We start from the raw sequence: 19,458 nt of genomic DNA, 5'->3' as shown, positions 1-19,458 counted from the left end.
TGTGCTTTATGAGTGTAACATACCAAAATAATTGAGGTCTGAAAACTATTTGGTCTCATGGAGGCATCTCTGCCAGACACGGTTACAACATTATGGAGTAATGCAGAAGCCACATTAGTTGATAATATACCGCAGTGGTGCAAATTCAGAGACACATCAGCAGTTAATTAAAACGCCAAAGCACAGTGGACATTGGACTTTGGAGGCCCGTGGGGGTCTGGTCCAGATATTGACTGGATTGCCTGTTTTTTTGCCAGTCTTGTTTCCTGGCTGTCATGCACAGAAGCTCAAACCCATTATACACAAGTTCACTTGTAACAGATGTTTGCCCGACAATGCCTATATGCTTTGAAGTGTCTCGTGTTTTTATGTAGCCTTTTGGTTTAACCGGCTTGATCATTGCACTGGCACTAAAGAGAGGTCTTGATTCATATCTCAGATACAGCGGCCAATATGATCGGTTTTGGTTGAAATTTGTTGGAGTTTTTTTTTCTACATGGTGCTTACTGCAACATGGTGTGTGTGTGTGTGTGTGTGTGTGTGTGTGTGTGTGTGTGCGCGCGCGCGCGTGTGTGTGTGTGTGTGCATGTGGAGGGGATCTGTGTACTTGGTGGTACAGTCATGGGTCACTCCGAGGACCCCGGGGCCCCTGACATTGTCGTCCTGCTTTGGCCCTTGGTGGTCAGCGGCTTACATGATGTGATCCGGTCGCCCTGGTATGCCGAGGTGCGCATGCCCACTAAGAGGACGCAGCGGCTCCATGTGTGTTGAGGCGCATTATTTGGCAACAGACGCGGCAGCGGGGAGGGCCGAAAAAAAAAAAGAGGATATCCCCTGGATTTCAAAAAAGCAACGATTTATCGAGGTTAACTGCAGATTAAACATTCCTCGGTTGACCATCGGCGAAGAACGGGCGACAAAGCTACCGAGTAAGTTGACTTAGGTGAAGCTGAAGTTTTTTATAAGTGGATCGAGGGGAGCCTTTTATTCGGACTCGTCGAGAGGAGCCAGGTTTTCCTCCACCTATCTGTGACGATAAAGAAGCTGATGGGCTGTTGAAAAGTAACACTTCTCCGCAGAGCCAAAGGTTGAGCACTGGGGAGGAGAGTGGGTGTAAGGGGGGGTGTGTGTGTGTGTGTGGAGTGGGGGGCTCACTCAACCAAAATGCGTTTTATTTACCTTAGGCTCGTAAATATGAGGACGGGACTTGATTTTGTGTGGTAGAAGTCGTGAAACGAGGTTAGGATTACAACGTTACATCCGCCGGCGGCTCGTCGGCGACGAGCTCCGTCCGTGGGCCGGTCGATGAAATTTACGAGTTCCGACTCGGGAGGTTCGCTGGTCGGGAGGGGACACCCAGGTAAACAGAGCCTCGTACAGACCAAGCCTCACTTCCAGGGCAGTGGGATGAAAGTTTGTGCCCCCCCACCCCACCCGGGTTTTGAGGTGTCCCGCATCGGGGGGTGGGGGGGGGTGCAGTCAGGTCAGCGATTCGGGGCTCGGTTCTGGTGGCGCGGGTCCCACACCGACGAGCATCTGCCGGACCGGGAGGACTTTCACTAGTTTGACTTGAAGTGTCTGGGAGCCGTTCACGGTCAGACGTGGACCGCTTTTTTTTTAATTTTTTTTTTTATTCCGAGCCAAAAGTGGCTTCGTGTTTTTGTTTGTGCGACGTAGCTAATGTTAGCTCGCTAACTAATAACACGCACACCTCCTCCTCCTCCGAGGCGGTGTCAATAATACCAACAAAAAAAAAACAACACACACACAAAAAAAAAGCCGGCTAGTTGCACATGTAGTGTGGGCTGGCTTTAGTTTTTTAAAGGGCTGAGTTGGGTTTGGATGGTGTACTGGGCTGCTGAGACGGTAATGGAGGACGCTGCTGGCCGCTTTAAGCCCCGTGGCACCAGTGTGTTGGTTCTGCTATCTGGTAGCTAATCTTCCTACTTCTCTCTGTGACAACCGTAGTCTTCCTCCTCTTAAAGCTGAACACACACACACACACACACACACACTGACACACGCCGCACACACGGCCTCTCTTCCTCTCTCGGCCAGACAGGCACGCACACACACACACACACACACACACACACTCATTTTTCACGGCCAATACGAGTTTGCAGCGCTCCGGGACAAAGCTGCGTCTCAGGATTTCTGACCATCAGACCATTTTACAGAAACGTTTCTATCGTCTTGGTTATCCGGACGCACGCAGATGGATTTAAACCATGTGAATATGTAATGATCGGATGTGATGGAAGCCGGCGTTGCTCATGGTATGTTCACAAATGCAGCATTTTACACCGTGTAATGAAGCCACCTAGATAAGATTTACTTTATTTTGGTATTGTTTAAAGTCTGTATTAATGCACTTTTGATGAAATACTCCTTGTACTCGATATTTACTGTTGTCTTATTGCACATTGTCTGTACTGTTATTAGACTTGTATCAACTGATTCCTGAGTACCAACTATAACTTGGAACTGAAGCAGGCAATACCCAATGAGATGTTGGGTTATTTTAATGGGTAATGCATGATTTCTGAGATTATTTTTGTTCAAGGTGCAGCTAACTAAGTCTGCTGATTATTTTATAATTAATAGTTTGGGATATAAGATATGTAGAATAATTCCCTCTCAAGTTTTGTTTTATCTGCCCAACAATCCAAAACCTATAAATATTTTGTAAACTGTTTTTTTTGCCACTTTTACTTGTTGTTGATTCATGAATCAATGATTTTAATCACATATACGTAACATTTTCATAACTGGTCAATACATCTTTAAAGGCTGCTAATAACGATCATTTTCATTATCGATTTATCTGTCAATTATTTTCTTGATAATCGATTTGTTGTTTGGTCTTTACGAGGGTAAAAAATGTTGACCAGTGTTTCCCAAAGACGAAGGTGCAGCGTAAATTGTCTTGTTTTGTCCCAACCAACAACCAAAACATTGTTTATTATCACAGCGGACTGAGGGAATCAGATTTAAGAGGCTGTGGTCAGAGAATTTTATAATCTTTTCATTAAATGACTCAAAATGATGAATCAATTCACAAAATAATTGCCTATTCATTGTCTTGTTTATGAACTAATCATTTAATTGACCAATATTTGCAGCTTTGTTGGTCCGTTCAACAGCCAGCCTACTGCAACTTAACACACACTTAAAAGTGCTGTGGCTGCCATGTGTCCTGGAGATGGTGTGTTGGAAAAGCGAGCTGCTTTTAGGAGACTTTATTGCCTCTTTGTGGTGATCTGGAATGAACCCTCAGTTGTTCATGAGAACAAAGGCCTTGTAAAGAGTTATTTACAGGTCGCCTTTAGTGAAGTTGTCAGAGGAGAGGAGAATGCTTTGCTTTGACCGTGGGACTCCTGAACTACCTGTCCTGACTGACGGTTTAGACGGTGTGCATCCGCAGCACGGTTCATCCCAGAGTGTCTGTTTTTGTAGTGTTAAAATTACAGGAGTGAGTGAGTCAGAAACTGCTCACGAGTTTCAGCCTTTCCAGAAATCACCGTCCCAGTGATCACAGACAAGACCGATCCAGAGTAGTTGTGCAATCGACCACTGTTCTTTTCGAGGGTCATCTGCTGGCCACACTTTAGGCTGCTGCACACAACTGCTGGGGTCACAGGGCGGCTGTTTGGTCAAGCTTCAGAGATTTCATCAAATATATAGGGAGCAATTTGCTCTCTAATTGCCTCAGTCTGCCTGATGTGTGTAGACAGTAATGTTAGTTGCTGAAAAAAGCACTGACCTGTCAAGGGCTGAAGTTATTTAACCAAGCAACTCGGTGACCCTCAAAAGTTAGCTTTGGCTGTAGGGAGCCCCACAGCTGCATTTTTCTAGTGTACAAACTCAGATTAAATTCTTCCCCTGTTTTCAGGCCATGAATGTCTTGTGTTCAGGTAGTGCATAGAAACGATCATTGCTGCCATTTGTTATTCTGGCAGATGCAACCAGATAATGCATACATTGCTGGTGCAGCAGTTTTCCAGGGTAATGTGGCTGCGTAGCTGCAGAGTTTCCTGAAACGCCGCTGTGATGTAGAAATATATTTTCACAGGGTAAAGGTCTGTCAGTGTGTAAATAAAGTGCTGAACACATACTATATGCGCAGCCAGATGTCGATGATGGTCTAGACCAGTGAGTCTAACGCTGTGAATGAAGGATGATTGAGTGACTGATGGCTGACAGGATCCACGAGTGACTAGATAACAACCTCGAAGCAGGAAGAGAAGACAGATGAGCAGGGCCGTGATAGTGGGAGCAACCTGACACCAGATTAAAGTAGGCGAATTCTGCGCTGGTGAAAGCCACACTTGTCAGGAGTCAAGTACCTGCACAGTGCAAATTGATGATGTGCTTGTGATCTTTGTGATTTAATTACGCAGCACATGTTCGTGGGTTATTGAGTTTAATTCGATAAACACATAGTATTCAAACACTCGTGCTAAGTGGCTTGACAAATAAAGATGAGCGATTTTATGAACTTTCAAGAATTAAACACTCAACTAAATCTTACATGTATTGAAGAGCCATATTGATGATCGTAACTTAATTATAAAGTGAGAGTGATGACAGGAGAGGTTGTGTTTGTAACAGGAGCAGCCTTGTGGTCATTGTGCTTCTGTACCCTGAGCAGTGAACATACACAGACACAAAGGCTGCAATATTATCACTGGAACGATATCTGTGATCAGTTTGGAAAATATCAACATGCACACTTTACAAAGCAGCAGCTACAAAGTATTTCCTACATCGCTGGGTTACATTTAAAGTGAGACTTGTATGCCAATTCAAATCCTATTTTCTAATTATAAATGTATTACTTAGCTTCAACTTATACTTTAATAAAACCTCTGGAGAGTGATTCATAAATATTTTTTTTTTTGTTCATTTTTTTTATTCGTATTACTTGCTCGTCATTAAATTTGTGCAAAGTTTTTGGTTTTGGTTGCAAGCCACCAGCTTTTGCTTGAATTTGATAAAGTAAATAATCACTAAATATGAATATAAATAGATTTAGAAATGCAATTGCAGTTTATTTATGCATTTTCTGTGATCGTCTAAGAAATAAATGCACTTATCATTGTGGCTTTACGGCTACATACAGCTACGGAGACTAATATATCGCGAGTTGTGCAGATGTTTGTGGTGCACTTGATGTGCGACAATTGGCTTTTTTTTTTTTATCAGTACAAAGAGTAAAGAAAGGTCCACATCATGGCACATATCTCTACCAGTGTGCTCTGGTTGTAGCCATTGTACAGAAATCGCTCACCCCTACAGTTAAAGCTCCTTTGCATTCTGGGAAATCCTCAGTTATTGTACAAAGATGGAGAAACAAATGTGTTTCGTCAGAAAAGACCACAGAGACAATGAAACTTTGTCCTGGCAAAAGGGATTTGATCCAAAAGTATGTAAATACTTTAGAAAGAAATGCAGATGGAAAACTATTGGTCTGATAAAAATGTATTTGCAGAGTGACAACCAAACAGTCAGCCCTAAAAAACTTTAAGAAGCATGACCAGGTCCTTCGCAGTGCACTTCTCTACAGTGTTATTAAAGGCTGCTGGAGGATTTCCATCTCATTTGAATATTTATCAGGATCTTATTATAAATAAGATAATTCAGATAATCGTGCCCAGACACGTTCACGATCATGAATGCCTACTGACAAAAATAGTGTAATTTTGAAATGGACAGAGTAGCTCTTTATCTTAATAAGTGTGTTGGTTAACTTTGTCTACATAAAATGAACTTGGGAGATGTGTAACGTTGAGTTGTTCTTTCAGTTGCATTGGAGGCTTTGCACTGGTTACTTGTGATGTCAAGTTCTTCGGTGGGTGAGTGGGTGGGGGTTTGTGCGTGTGCGTGCGCGTGCGTGTGTGTGTGTGTGTGTGTGTGCGTGTGCATGTGTGTGTGTGAGCTTGAAGGAATTGTGTGTAAACTGCCATGGAGATGAAATGTGAAACCTGTCAGCCATTCAGATCCACCATTACAAAGATAGGGACAGTGTCCGTGTAAGGGTGTGTGTGTGTGTTGGGGGGTGATGGTGGTGTTGGGTGGCGCGTCTCATGTCCAACTTCTGCCACCAGCATCACTTCACAGCTATATGCGCCAGAATTGATACTGTCATCACAACGCCCCACCCCTGTCCGGATACACACACACACACACTGTATAATGGCCGTCACTGTGAAAGCCTGCTCCGGTACCTGAAGGGTTAAAACCAGCTTCAGCTTCTCTCTTAGTCATACACACACACTGACACACACACACACACACACACACACACACACACACACACACACACACACACACTCACTCACTCACTCACTCACTCACTCACTCACTCACTCACTCACTCACTCACACACACACACACACACACACACACACACACACACACACACACACACACACACACACACACACACACACACCAGCCAACCAGTTTAAACCGGTTCTCAGGAAAAGTGCTTTGTGTGTCCCACTGAATCCTGGGAAGGGTCATGTCATGTGTGTCTCAGTGATGTCAGAGTATTAAAAAAAAAAACTTAGTCAGCTCTGTGTTATCAGATGATTGCTCTGCATGCTGCATTGTGACTCTCTATGTATATTGTGTAGGTACATCACGGTGTGCTTTATGCCCGCCGCCATAACCCTTTTGAGAACAGGAAGGGGAGGGGGGTCGGAGCATATACGGTGTGTGTCTGAGAAGTAGCCCAGGTTGTAAGGGTTAATTGTCCTTTTTTTTCCACCAAAAAAAACACAGCTTCCTGTAGCGCCTCGCTGGGCAGACCGAGGGCCTCAGCAGACTCAGGAGGATTGGGTGTCGATCCTATAACATAGATGCATAGGTATGATACAGAAAATAACTGTTGTGTTTCTTCTTCGTGGTCACCCAAATATTGACAGCCTGCGTGCGTCTCTGAATGTCACTTGGTCTTTCTGTTTGAGATTCTGTTAACTTTGAGCACAGGTTGTCTCCTCTTTCACTGTCGCACGCCATGTCAATTCAGTGTGTGTGCACATGCACAATAGTATCTCGGTTTTGAGTCTTACCTGGTTTTGGTTTTGTCCTGGGTATGAAGTTTACATGGAACGTGAAATACCTAGTTTTTGATATACTCTGTATATCCTAACAGTGTCCAGGTTTCTGCACACCATGTCATCATGTCTGTTCCAACTTGGTGAACTCAGGAGTTGAGGGTAAACAGTTTGTTTTCTGTCCGTGTGGCTGCTGCATTTACCTCTTTACTTGACATACTCCTCCTTAACCTCAGCACATTGATCTTCGTTATATAATTAACCATCATGCTGGTTGTTTCTTTGACATAGCTGCTAGTTAACAGGAGTTTAAGACAAGCCTGTGCACAAAGTAGAGAACCGGTATGGAGTTTAATGCAAAGTAGGCAAATTTCTAACAGAGTTTCAGGATGTGATGTTTACTTGAACAACTTATAACGAGGATATGCAAAAACCTGATCATGATTGAGATAGTAGTGAGTACAATTTGTTGCTTGACAACGTTGGAGGGCATGAAAACAGTCACCTGAAGGTCGGCTTAAATCCTGACTATCATAGAAAGTTGTGGGACGCGATGAACGGTTAAATTTGGTGATAACGATGTAAATTTTTAGACTGCCTCTCCTGGAAGGCGTTGATGGAGTTGCACTTAGCTGTGCATGTAACAGAAATAATTACTCGAAAGAAAGAAGATAAGAGAGCTTGAGCAAGAAGTTCAAACACCGCTTACTATCATCTCCCCCCACACTTGTCCAGATGCTGCATAAATGTGACTGGGTTAGGTAGTTACTTTATTGCTTATCAGATTGTCCATTTTGTAGGTAAAGAAACGATTGTGAGACACTGATCGCACAGATTTTAACATTGAAAAGCAGAGGTGGGGGGGAGATTTGAGTAGAGGAAGTCTGACGGCATTTGAAAAGCTTTTATGTTAGAGCATCCTGACCACTTTATTCTGGGCATTTCATTACCTTTTCGGACACTGTAAAGGTAGAGAGGAACCATCCCTTATTATGCGTGTGTAAGAGATTCTGTACAAAAAGAGAACATTCATTCATTTATTCGCTTGACAGAAGCCCGCAGATTTATCAACAGGAAGATCAACTCGGTAATAAGACGTTTCTTTTGTTGTTGCACCGGATGCTAAGACATTAATGGGTCTTTATCCACTGGTATGGAAAGTGCATCTGGGACGCACAGAGAATGATGTGATAGGCCATTATCAAAAGCATAAACCTGTATTGACTGCTGTGGTCTACCGTCTCCCTGCGTCTCCTCCTCCCTCGTTTCTGAGGGTTTCGGAGCAGCCACTGGAGGGATAATGTGTGACACTATGTACCATGTACTGGTGCACTTCTGTGAGGGCACAAGTGCACTGTGTAATACTCATCTGTCTGACAGAGCGAGCTGCTGTGTGTCTTCGTCTCCGGCACTGCTGGCACGTCAACATCTGGTGGGGATTGAATGTGTAGTACAGGGGATATCAGACCGTAATAGATCTGGTGCTCTTTGGTGTCTGAGTGGAGAGAGATACACATACTAGTAGAGTCTTTGATACCAATAAAAAAAAAAAAAACTCAACTTGAACACATAAATTAGTAAAATATGTGGACTCTCGAGTCATTATGAATATTTGACGAGAAATCCTGCTCCGGTTGATTTTAGATCATCTCCAACTCTCTTTTAACTCTGATTTGATTGCAATGTTCTTCCAGCTGTTCCACGTCTCACTGCAACATTTTCCGTTGCTACCTGTCTTTCAAAAGACCTTGTTGTTGCTGCACTCAAGTAGGCCTCAGATTTTCATTCACTCAGCACTCCCGTCTTTGTTCACTTCTCCCTTCTTTTGGTTTTTAGTTTAGACTGAAATTTAGATAATTGGATGTTTTGATTTTATACTTGAGTCAACATCTTGGTCATGTGACCACACTAATCCAACATGTTTTGTCTGGGGGCCATTTTAGTCAGACTGTGTACCCTGCAGCTGATTCAAGGTCAGTTGTCTTCTTCAGTGCTGAATGATAGGTGCACAATCACAACTGCACTCGGAGAAAAATAGATACATCCATTTATTGCTGGATAATAGCTCTGCTGTGAAGGTTTGTACTATAAAGTTAACATCCCAAGAATAAAATGTGGCATAGATTGGACTTAAAATTGTGTTTTTAAATGTTGCGCACTGCAGTTTATACATTTTTAATAGATTATGATTCAATAATGTAGAATTTGAGCTGACAAACATTAACTGTCTACACGTGGTCAGACTTTACGAGGCTGTTGAGAGCAACACAAAAGAAGAAACTGATGGTGACATGTTGAACCTGTTGTTCACAATTTACCTGCCCAGCTCTTATTAGATGTGACATCACATTTTATTTAATACATTTTTTTGCCTCATCCTTCCTCAGAGTTGCCCATTTGTTTATAGATAACTGGTAATTTAACTGAGGTTTCTTCTGCTATTATGAAACAATTTTCCGTTGATATTTAAAGTGCTTTAACCTCTTATTTTTTTTCCCAGTTTCACTGCTTTCCGTTCTTACATATGGACTTATAAGTGCTTACAGGTTTAAACTTTGAGATACGTTCTGTAATTTTACTTCCACTGTTTTCAGTGCCAAAACTGCAACTGACTCCTTTTACTGTAAGTGCTTGTGATTTAACTACAATTTCCATACACTACTCTATAAGCAAAGAATTCACAAAACTTAATTTCAAAATCAAAGACATTTGATCTGGTTTACATTGTTTATGCCTGCTGTTTTCAACATAACTGAATATGTTTCAATTCTGTTTTGAAAATTAGCCCTCTAGTTTATACATGACTGGTGACTTGTGCAAGCTCATCACAAACTGACTTTTCTATGTATTTATTGTGTTTGTAAGATGTGGGTTTTTTTTGTCACCATTGTTGCCAGTTCCATGTAGGCCTGTCACAATTTTTACATAATTCCCTGATTGCGATTGCTTGAGCCGTTCACAATCATGGTAATAATTTTTTATTTTCATCTAAACATAAAAAAACAGACATGTCATATATCCAAATGTAGTTTACCGCTATTTGAGGTTTGTCTGGTGCTCTTTGAATGACATCATCTCATTGCACCTCCCTCTTCTGCTGCTGTTTAATGGCATGAGTCAAGAAGCTGCAACTGTTTATCTCAAGTTGCTTAACTTCTGATATTCAACTGACCCCTTTTCAATGAGCATCTATTGACATCATAGATTTAGTTGCAAAGTCAAACACCACGGCACCGCTGAGGGCACATTTCGGTTTTAAGCTGAATTAAAAAAGCAATTTGCAGCCTAAAGGTTATGGTCAAAGTAAAACAAACAATTATTATTATCTGTATCTGATGACTATAATCGTTAACTAAAGTTTCATGATTGTGACAGCCGTAGTTCCCGCTCAGTTTGTTTAGACGCCTGGCTGTAGGGATGAAGCGTGACAGGACTTTGCTCTGTTGAACTTTGGTATGGGAGCAGACTTTCCGGGTCTTGTTAGATTTGACCTGTAACTGTAATCCTGTTTGAATGTTAAACAATTCAGGTAACAGTTATTTTTTTCTGTGTATCTGCAGGGGATGTCTGAGGAAGCTGTCCGCCAGACACGCAGCCAGAAGAGGGCGCTGGAGAGGGAGGCTGCCCCACATTCGGTAGACCCCTCTGATCCTGACAATGAAAGCAAAAAACCTAAATTGGACCCGTCTGAGCTCACAGAAGAGGCACAAACTGAACCTAAGCCCGGCCTGGAGCAGCCGCAGGACAGTCAGAGCCGGACTACGCCCGGATTGGAGTCTGAGAAGAAGCAGGAGCAGGAGCAGAGGGTGTTGCCGTTATCTTTAGCGTTACCTTTGGACTCTCAGCCGGTGAAGGATGATCGGGATCGGGCCCAGAAACAGCAGGTGGTTGAACCTAGCTCAGATAATCGGACTGACTGCAATGACAAAACCAGCAGGGCGAAAACGGAGCCGGCTGTGGACACGAAGAGCCGGGTCCGACAGACGGAGCCGAAAGCGTCCAGTGAGATGCTGGCTGCAGGCGAGGTGAAGGCCACCATTAAAGTGGAAGTTCAGACGGGAGAGCAGCCCGTGGACATGAGCACCTCCAAAGGGTGAGAAACACTTCATCGTAAACTCTGTTCAGCTGCGACAACTGCATGAAGGACTTTGAAGAAAAAGTAATGATATGAATGTGCTGAAAACTTAAAGTGCACAGAAGTCACGTGGTTTCTCTGAGAGATTGCCGCCTACTTGTCTATACGTTATTTTCTTCTAAAAACTCACTCAGCGGAATTTACAAAAGGATAAAGAACACTTTATTTTAATATGAAAAAGACCAAAAATGTTGAAAGTTACTTTTATAATGGTGATATTCTTTAAATCTACTGTGTAGAGAGAATTGGGGATGCATATGTTGTGCTCAGAGGTGATGTTCAACTCAATCTTTTAGTCTACCTCCATTTTCCCCCCACTCACCACCTGAACCCTAAAAACTCCCCTTGCACAAAATGAAGCCGTGTGTCACAAACTGGTTCCAGCCGGTTGTTGCCATGGTTTCCACCGTGGAAGGAACAGTGAGGGGAGGGGCGGGAGGAAAAGTGAACGTGTCACGTGATGGTGACTTTTGAGGTCACGTGACTTCTTTGGAAGAGTAGTGATTAATCCACAGGAAGTGATGAAGGCGCTAAGCCCCGAGGAGAGAGGCTGACACACACACACACACACACACACACACACACACACACACACACACACACACACACACACACACACACAAGAAGGATGTCTAGGAGAGACAAGGCCTTGCATTGTCATGCTTTGATTTAAACAAATTCTTCTGCTTCATAGAAATGTATAATCTGTGTAATCACAAGGCTGGCCTTGTTTTTATTGGAACATGACTCCCGTTTTTCAGTTTTGGAGTGCAACTAGTCAAAGAATTTAGGTCATCTGCTCTCACATATAGCCTACAGTTGATCTAGTTGCTTTGCTGTCAACCGCGTTGGGAGGCGGTCCGAGTAAAGTGTGCACAGTGATGTCATTAAACAGACAGAAGTGAGGGTTGATCCAAGCTCCCTCCAAGATCCCTATTTGCTTTCATTTCCTTATCACGCCATATGTGACATATGACATGACGTACAGGTCACCCCCAAAAGCCTCAGATGCCTGTTAGGCCCTGCCGCTGTGTCCTGTTTTAACAGGAAGTACCTGCTCTCAAACAGCCGTTTCATTGTGACTTTAAGACCTTTACTGGAGCTCTGAGTCCTACCTTGCCCCTCCTTGGCTTGTAAGACGTATCCCCTGTTGTTGGAGAAGCATCAACTGAAGAGACGCTATGTGGAGAGGTGTCTGGACTTGTTAGATTACAGTGGAGTGGATCAACCAATAGTCATAAATTATAACTGTGGTCGAGGAGCAGACCTCCTTGAATACAGACATTATTAAGGGACGCTATTATTTGGAGCAGTTGAACTTTATCATAACTCAAACACCCACAGATGTTGTTAACCACCTCCAACCTACTGCAGCTGTCAGCACAAACCCATACAGTGCAGCTAAGCATTTAAACCCAAATACAATCTTCACTTTCAGTGGTGATTCCAGTGTTTTCATATATACCAACTACATCTGACTTTTGTGGAAATATGTTTAAATTTTGCACTGGACATTTAGAGGATGTCAATTTTATGGATCGGAACCATAAAAAGTCCTGTGTTGGAATACTGAATCTTTATGATGTGAAATAGAGAAATGAGACAAGCTGATACAGAATATTAGTGATACTGTCAGACAGTGTAGATAAATGATTTTAATACCATTCAAACTACTGAAGGGGAGACATACGGGGATGTTAAAGTGGATGTTAAGGGGTAAAAATGGGTTAAACTACTTTTTTCTCAGCGTAAGAAAAGTAAATTTTTAAATTTCGATTGAGTAATAATTATGACGTAACTGTTATAATCCTGTTTTTGTGTTCCAGTATACAGTTATTGTACTCATTTCATATTCCAAAAACACAGAAATATGAATTTAAAGGTTGTTTTCCCTCTTTTGTGCAGCAGTATAAAAAGGGAGAAGCGCCCGCCGTCCCCAGACGATGATGATGTCATCATCTTGTCAGATAACGACTCCCCCAGCCCACCAATGAATGGCCTGAGCCACTTCAAGGAGCTGGACACGGACCTGCTCATGGTGAGAAAAAGACCCGAGAAGCAAGAAGTCATGCGTCTCATGCTCTCCGACTGAGATCTAAATCTTTGCTTAAATCGTAACCCAGACCTTGGTGTTGGGACCTCAGTGTGAACAAGCTATTTTCTTACCTGAAACATGTTGATTACACTCAGGGATTGAAGACCCAGAGCGCACAAACGCAGACATAATTTTTTTTACTTGTATTTAAGGTTATGTAACCGCTGTTCCTACGGTGGCAAGTTTACATACGATAATCAACATTGTATATTTCTATTACTTTAATTTAACAAAGTCAACAATATCATCAAGACATTTTCAAGTGTTGCTCTGGATTACTCATATAAGGTGTTATTGTCAGATTTCAGTCACAACACATTCCTCTAAATGCTTCACAATAAAAGCCATTTTAAGAATTTATTTGAGTGTTTCCTGAAACCGTAGAGGGCTTTTAATTTGAAACCGACACAGGAGGTTTTGAGTTTCCTATTAACACGTAATGCAGAAACTTGGCAAAGGGGTGCAGATCAAAATGATGAGCTTTGAGTTGACGTTGTGAATCAACCAGTACATGTTTAATGTCAATATGACAACTTTGACCATTTTATTGTTTTTATTGTCTCTCTTGCATGCGTACACCTTAGAGATGATGAGATCACTTAAGAAATGTAAATTAATTTCTCGCGGATCAAAGGAACCGCGAACATGTTTTCCGATCACTTCAAGAAAAAAAAATGTTTTGTTTCGTCGTTCCGGTGCACTCTAGCAGCACCACACCTATCTACACACTGTGGACATTTCACTGATGCTCAAAGTCTGAGCAACTGAAAATGACTGATTAGACAGGGGTTTGCGGACCCGCAGGGACCAGCGGAGGTTCAGGTAACATTTCAGTTACCTGAGAGTATTTCATCTATTTTTTTGTACTGCGAGTGTGGTGTAAGGAATGTTCTGATCTATTGGGTGTAGAAGAGCAGCCCGGCGGAGAGGGAGCACATTATTAAGCAGTTGAAAGAGGAGCTGAGACTGGAGGAGGCCAAGCTGGTGCTGCTGAAGAAACTTCGACAGAGCCAAATACAGAGGGACACTCTGCAGAAGGTAAACAACTGTTTTTACACAGGGTCACACATCCACACAAATACAAGCCTCCTCTTTAAAATTATTTAAAGAATTTCACTTTTTTTTCCCTACTTTCGGTAATGTCCCTCTTAAAGTCTGTGATTATATTCATATATGACTGTGTTGTACATTTTCTGTAAAAGTAATCAGGACTTTTTGAAAATAAATTTTCATATGAAATGCTCAAGTCAAGATTTATACTGAAATATATATATATATATGCAAAATTTAGGTTCCTCTACAAAAATTGTATTAACGCATTATATTAAAGCCGTGAAAGTGTCACATCTGATAGCTCGATACAAAAGTATAATACAATCTACCGATGTCCTCTTTGACGTCTTTCGTGAAACTGACAGCAAGTATGAGCTTCTAACAGCCTCATAACTAATAGATAACACTAAGATGATAAAAGGCAACTACAAAGACTTACTCGGGTTTTAGTTAATTTGGTGCATTGTTCATAGAAGCATAACAACTGATGAATATTACAGGTGATGCCTAAATGTTGCCTGGATTGCCATGACAACGTGCATAGAAGGGTTACAACCAAGGGTGACAATCATTTTGTCCACAAGGACCACTGTTATTGATATATTGATCGACAACGAGACGGACCAGGCCGGACGTTGTTGAGCTGGGACTGACAGAGTTAAGTATTGTGTTTGTTGTTTAATATCTTCCTCCCTTGTTTTTCAGCCCTCAGGTTTATCCGGCTCCTCTGCTCCTCCTCCTCTAATTCGGGGAACAATTGCAAGCAGTAAAGGTTGTCAGCAGGTAAATGCTCTTAATATCACACGTATCAGGCAGAATATCAGTGTGAAAGCACAGTCACGCTGTCGTTGATACCGTTTCTGATAAGTGTTTTTATTTGGGCAGATTTTGACCGGCAGGAGTTCAGGCACGGTCATCCCTCCGCCTCTGGTGAGAGGGGGGCAGCAGGTGTCGTCTAAACACGGCTCCCAGATCATCATGCCACCTCTGGTTAGAGGGGCACAGGTGAGGAAATGTTGTTGATATTATTAGCAAGATATGAATCTGCCCTTCTTTATAAGTATCTAATTCTCATCATTGTCTGGGCTGGGAAGGCCTGGATGTTCAGTCTCACTGCTGTCTTTCGCTCTCAAGAGACAAACTGCGGGGAAACGCCTCTCTATTAAAATGTTAGGACTTTTGACCTCTCTTTGCACCTCTCTCTCTCTCTCTCTGTGCGCTCTTTGCTTTGGTGCTTCTGATGTCCCACCCTTGTCGTCCACTACCTCTGTCTGGGACATTCTTCCGTATCGTCCTGGTTAGCCCATCTCTGTATCTCCACAGCAGATCCAGGCTCTCCGTCAGCAGCAGCAGCAGCAGCAGCAGTTGGCTGCCTCCGGAGGATCAGGACCCCCTCCGCTGCTGTTGGGCCCCAGGACCTCAGCCCCTTCAGCCCAGAGAGGCATGATCCAACCAGGCCTCATCAGAGTTGGCAGTGGAGCGAGCACACTGGTTAGTATCTCAAAGTTAAAAGAAACAACAAAAATAAGCTTAAACACGTTTGGCGTTTCACTATCCAGGCTGGAAGAAAAATTAAATAATCCTACTCAAGTAAAGGTATTGTTTCTTTGCCTGGATTTTGTATGTGTACAGTTCAAAGTGCTTGTGTTAACATTGAGTGTTTTACTTCAGTATTAGCTTCTTTTTTTTTTTTTTTTTTTTTTTCTTTTTTTTTTAAATATTAAGATCACCACTGTTTAAACTGACTATGTTTCTTCCTGTCTGCTTGTTTTCAAAGGCCTCTCCATCCAGTTTGAAGGGTTCTTCCTCAGGAAGCGGCGGTGTGTCTTTGATCAGCATGAATGACTCTCCAGCCAGTCGCCAGGCTGCAGCTAAGCTCGCCCTGCGGAAACAACTGGAGAAGACCCTCCTGGAGATCCCCCCACCCAAGCCACCTGCCCCAGAGTTTAACTTCCTGCCCTCGGCGGCCAATAATGAGTTCATCTACCTGGTGGGACTGGAAGAAGTGGTGCAGAATCTGCTGGATACCATACACAGAGGTGTGCTGTTTTGTTGGCTTTTGTTCAAGTGTTGTTGATGTAAAACAATTAGTCATCATCAAGTTCTAAAGTGCCAACAAAATCTATTTTGTCCAGCAAAACAACACAATTTTCTGACATCACCATTGGTTTCAATAAATTGTAACGGGCATTTTAGAGCAAAACCCCATTGATCAACTGAGTAAATGATTGTTGCATCCAACAGTATAAAAAAAATAGTAATTATATTTAGCCCTTGATGTTGACATCAGCGTTGGATGTGTCTCAAACAAGTGTTACTAATGGTCCTGCCCAGTTTTATGAAATAAAAATAATGTCTATATGTAGTCAGGACTCGCCCACTTTCACTTGCGATGTAAATATCTGTCTACCTGTGTCTGTTCTCTCCAATTATTTGATGCCATACAAGCACCTCCACTTCTTTCTTCTCAGTGTCTCATTGTCTCCCACCACTCTCCATCCAGGAAAGACGAGCGTATCAGGGTCCAAGTCCACCACCAAAGACCCTTTCATCTGCACCCAGTGCAACACTGACTTCACCTGCCGTTGGAGGCAGGACAAGACAAAAGGCGGGGCATTGCTCTGTGAAGACTGCATGTCATCCAATCAGAAAAAGGCTTTGAAAGCTGAACATACCAATAGGCTGAAAGCGGCATTTGTCAAAGCCCTGCAACAAGAGCAAGAAATAGAGCAGCGCATTATTCAGCAGACATCCTCCCCGATCTCCCACAGTACCTCATCATCCTCTTCATCTTCATCGATGAAGGCAGAGCAGCTGGTGTCTCTCCAGCTGAAGCAGGCTCAGGCCAGAGTGTCCTCCCTCCAGCACCACCACCAGGCCAGCCGGGGAGCCAACATCGTTCACCATCACTCCATCAAGCAGGTATGAAACCCTCTGTCCAGCTCAGAGGAACACACGCGTGTGTTCAGTGATGCTCTTACTCAAACAGTCTCTTTGTGTCTCATCTTCCCTCAGAGCTCGCACGGCCACCTGTCCCACGCTGTCTCATCCATGGGGGTGAGAGGCGTCCCCCACTCCTTCTCCTCCTCCTCCCAGCTGCAGAGTGCGGTGGCGGCTGCAGCTTTGGTCAGCCGGCCAGGTAAGCATGCCCATGTTTCCCACCGCTCTGTCCAGAGTTCAAAGGTGAGCAGCAGTGGAATCGGCGGCGGCAGGAATATCAGCGGAGGTAGTGCCTCATCCACTGCATGGAAGAAGCAGAGCAACAGCAACACAGGTAGACTCACATTAATACCAGCTCAACTCTGGCGCCTGACATCTGCTCTCTTTCAAATTCCTGTCTGGTCCAAAAGCAATCCTTGAACAGCCTAAATCAAAAAATGTCTCGCGTTGAGGAATCACTTACAAAACGTGCGATCAAAATAATTTCACACAAAATTAAAATACAGATAAACATGAAGGAGGAAATGTTTTCGGACAAGGCAATCCCACTCTCCAGCCCCTCCACCACCTGGACATGATCTCCATTTTCCTTCTTTAGTCCCTCAGTTTGGTGATTTAATCCTTTCCCGGGTGTCCGTACTGCACAGTACCGTAGAGTAGAAGACTGTCATCTCTCCTTTGTGTGTGTCTGTGCGTTGTGGAGTCGTGCGTGGCTTTATATTCAGGAGTTACTCAAATCATACTGCTTTTTTCTTACACAACTAAAACAAGGCATTACACTCAGCAGCATGCTTCTTGCGCCGCACCCTGACCTGCTGCTCTGTTGCATGTTCACAGGAGTGACTATGGCCTACGTCAACCCCAGCCTGACGGGTCACAAGACGTCAGCCAGTGTGGACGCTCGTCAGAGGGAGTACCTGCTGGACATGATCCCCTCTCGTTCATCCATCTCCCAGACTGCAAACACATGGAAATAATTGAAAGCAGTACTCTGCTTTTCATGATTAGTTTTTGTCCAAGTTCCTCAACGCCGATAATATGGTCCACAGCACCCCCGCAGGACTGTTAAGCAATTACAATCTCTCAAAGTGAAGAAACGTTCCTTAATTACCTTTGTATGATTCTTGTTTTAGTTTTCTTATTTTCTGTTGTTTATTTTGAGGTTCGCTGTGTTTTGATAATTGTGCAGAAACCATTTTGATTTGACTGGGGCAAAGTAAAAAAAAATACTTGAAGGGCTTCCCCTGGGCTCGGCCCTCCGGACCGGGTAGTTAAATAATGTGTGATAAGATGTTATGTCTGCTGTGAGAACCTTGATTCAAAAACAGTACTCTGTTTTAGGCTTATTAGCCCTTTATGCCAATATATGGGTAAAACAGACTCAACCTTTTGACACTTGAATGGTTACAATCCTACCAAGAGTTCACATTCAACAACATACAGGTTCATTTTAAGCAAAAACAAAATAATAAAGTTGTAAAATTTTCAGTAAATCACCCGTGTAGTTAAAGGTTTGAATTTATTTTGTATTTACAATAAGTTATTTTGTTTTTGTTGTTTTGTTTTTCGGACTGATGTTAAAAATCACTGTATATTGTGGTTTCCACAAATAAAAGAGTTTCTTCTAGCTTTTTTTTTTTTTTTTTCCTGTTTAACAGCATGCCTACCCTTAAGGCCATTTTGCACCTTCGCTGAAGAAGCGTGGTGTCATTGTTTAATTCATCTGTAATTACCATCAGTAATTTGCTTATTTTATATTAACGTCAGCATTGTACGATTATTTTGAGTGTTACGTCATCACTGAGAAAATGCAAACTCTGAAGGAGCTGAATTTGCCATACTGGAGCCAGAGATCTTGTCTCCGATATTCATCCATAATCCATGAAGCACGGGATAAAAGTAGCCAAGAGACGGGTCTCAACGGAAACATCTCCCAGCTACCAAGACTTTGGATTACACAAGAATATCTTTATCTTGTACCCTCACCATATTGCATAATTTCTTTGCTTTCCAATTATCTTCATTGCATTGTACAAACTTATGTTGAAATTTATTTGGTTTACTTTTTTTTCCTAGCTCCTAAAGGAATAATAAAAAAAATATACATTTTAAACAGTTGCTTTAGTTTGTTATTTTGGCATAATATAATAACATAGAATAACAAAACTAA

General features: G+C 42.7%; 1 protein-coding gene across 8 annotated transcripts; it reads left to right on the top strand.

Moving 5' to 3' along the window:
* The first annotated feature begins 766 nt into the window (after positions 1 to 766).
* Positions 767 to 19,401, top strand: LOC138202851 (transcriptional repressor p66 alpha-like). Of its 8 annotated transcripts, none has more exons than XM_069157164.1 (12): positions 767 to 929; positions 6,791 to 6,875; positions 10,626 to 11,158; positions 13,106 to 13,238; positions 14,205 to 14,333; positions 15,054 to 15,131; positions 15,234 to 15,353; positions 15,672 to 15,839; positions 16,126 to 16,387; positions 16,852 to 17,270; positions 17,364 to 17,622; positions 18,126 to 19,401. In XM_069157164.1, the coding sequence occupies exons 3-12, from the start codon at positions 10,629 to 10,631 to the stop codon at positions 18,263 to 18,265; spliced, it is 2,238 nt and encodes a 745-aa protein (XP_069013265.1). In that variant the 5' UTR covers positions 767 to 929; positions 6,791 to 6,875; positions 10,626 to 10,628; the 3' UTR covers positions 18,266 to 19,401. The 8 variants fall into 8 exon arrangements, with proteins under 8 accessions (XP_069013265.1, XP_069013263.1, XP_069013266.1 ...); XM_069157163.1 differs by lacking the exon at positions 767 to 929 and adding an exon at positions 1,406 to 2,279; XM_069157162.1 differs by lacking the exon at positions 6,791 to 6,875.
* The last annotated feature ends 57 nt before the right edge of the window (positions 19,402 to 19,458 follow it).

This window comes from Embiotoca jacksoni, unplaced genomic scaffold, assembly GCF_022577435.1.
Source record: "Embiotoca jacksoni isolate LCO1_2020_lvr unplaced genomic scaffold, fEmbJac1.0.p SCAF_22, whole genome shotgun sequence".
Classification (NCBI taxonomy): Eukaryota; Metazoa; Chordata; class Actinopteri; family Embiotocidae; genus Embiotoca; species Embiotoca jacksoni.
Note: the sequence above shows the minus strand (reverse complement) of the source record. Positions and strands in the feature narration are given on the sequence as shown.

Coding starts and splice junctions, on each gene's coding strand:
- LOC138202851 (XM_069157158.1), top strand. Junction 13,239..14,204: donor TGGACACGGACCTGCTCATG/GTGAGAAAAAGA, acceptor TATTGGGTGTAG/AAGAGCAGCCCGGCGGAGAG. Junction 16,388..16,851: donor GCTGGATACCATACACAGAG/GTGTGCTGTTTT, acceptor CTCTCCATCCAG/GAAAGACGAGCGTATCAGGG.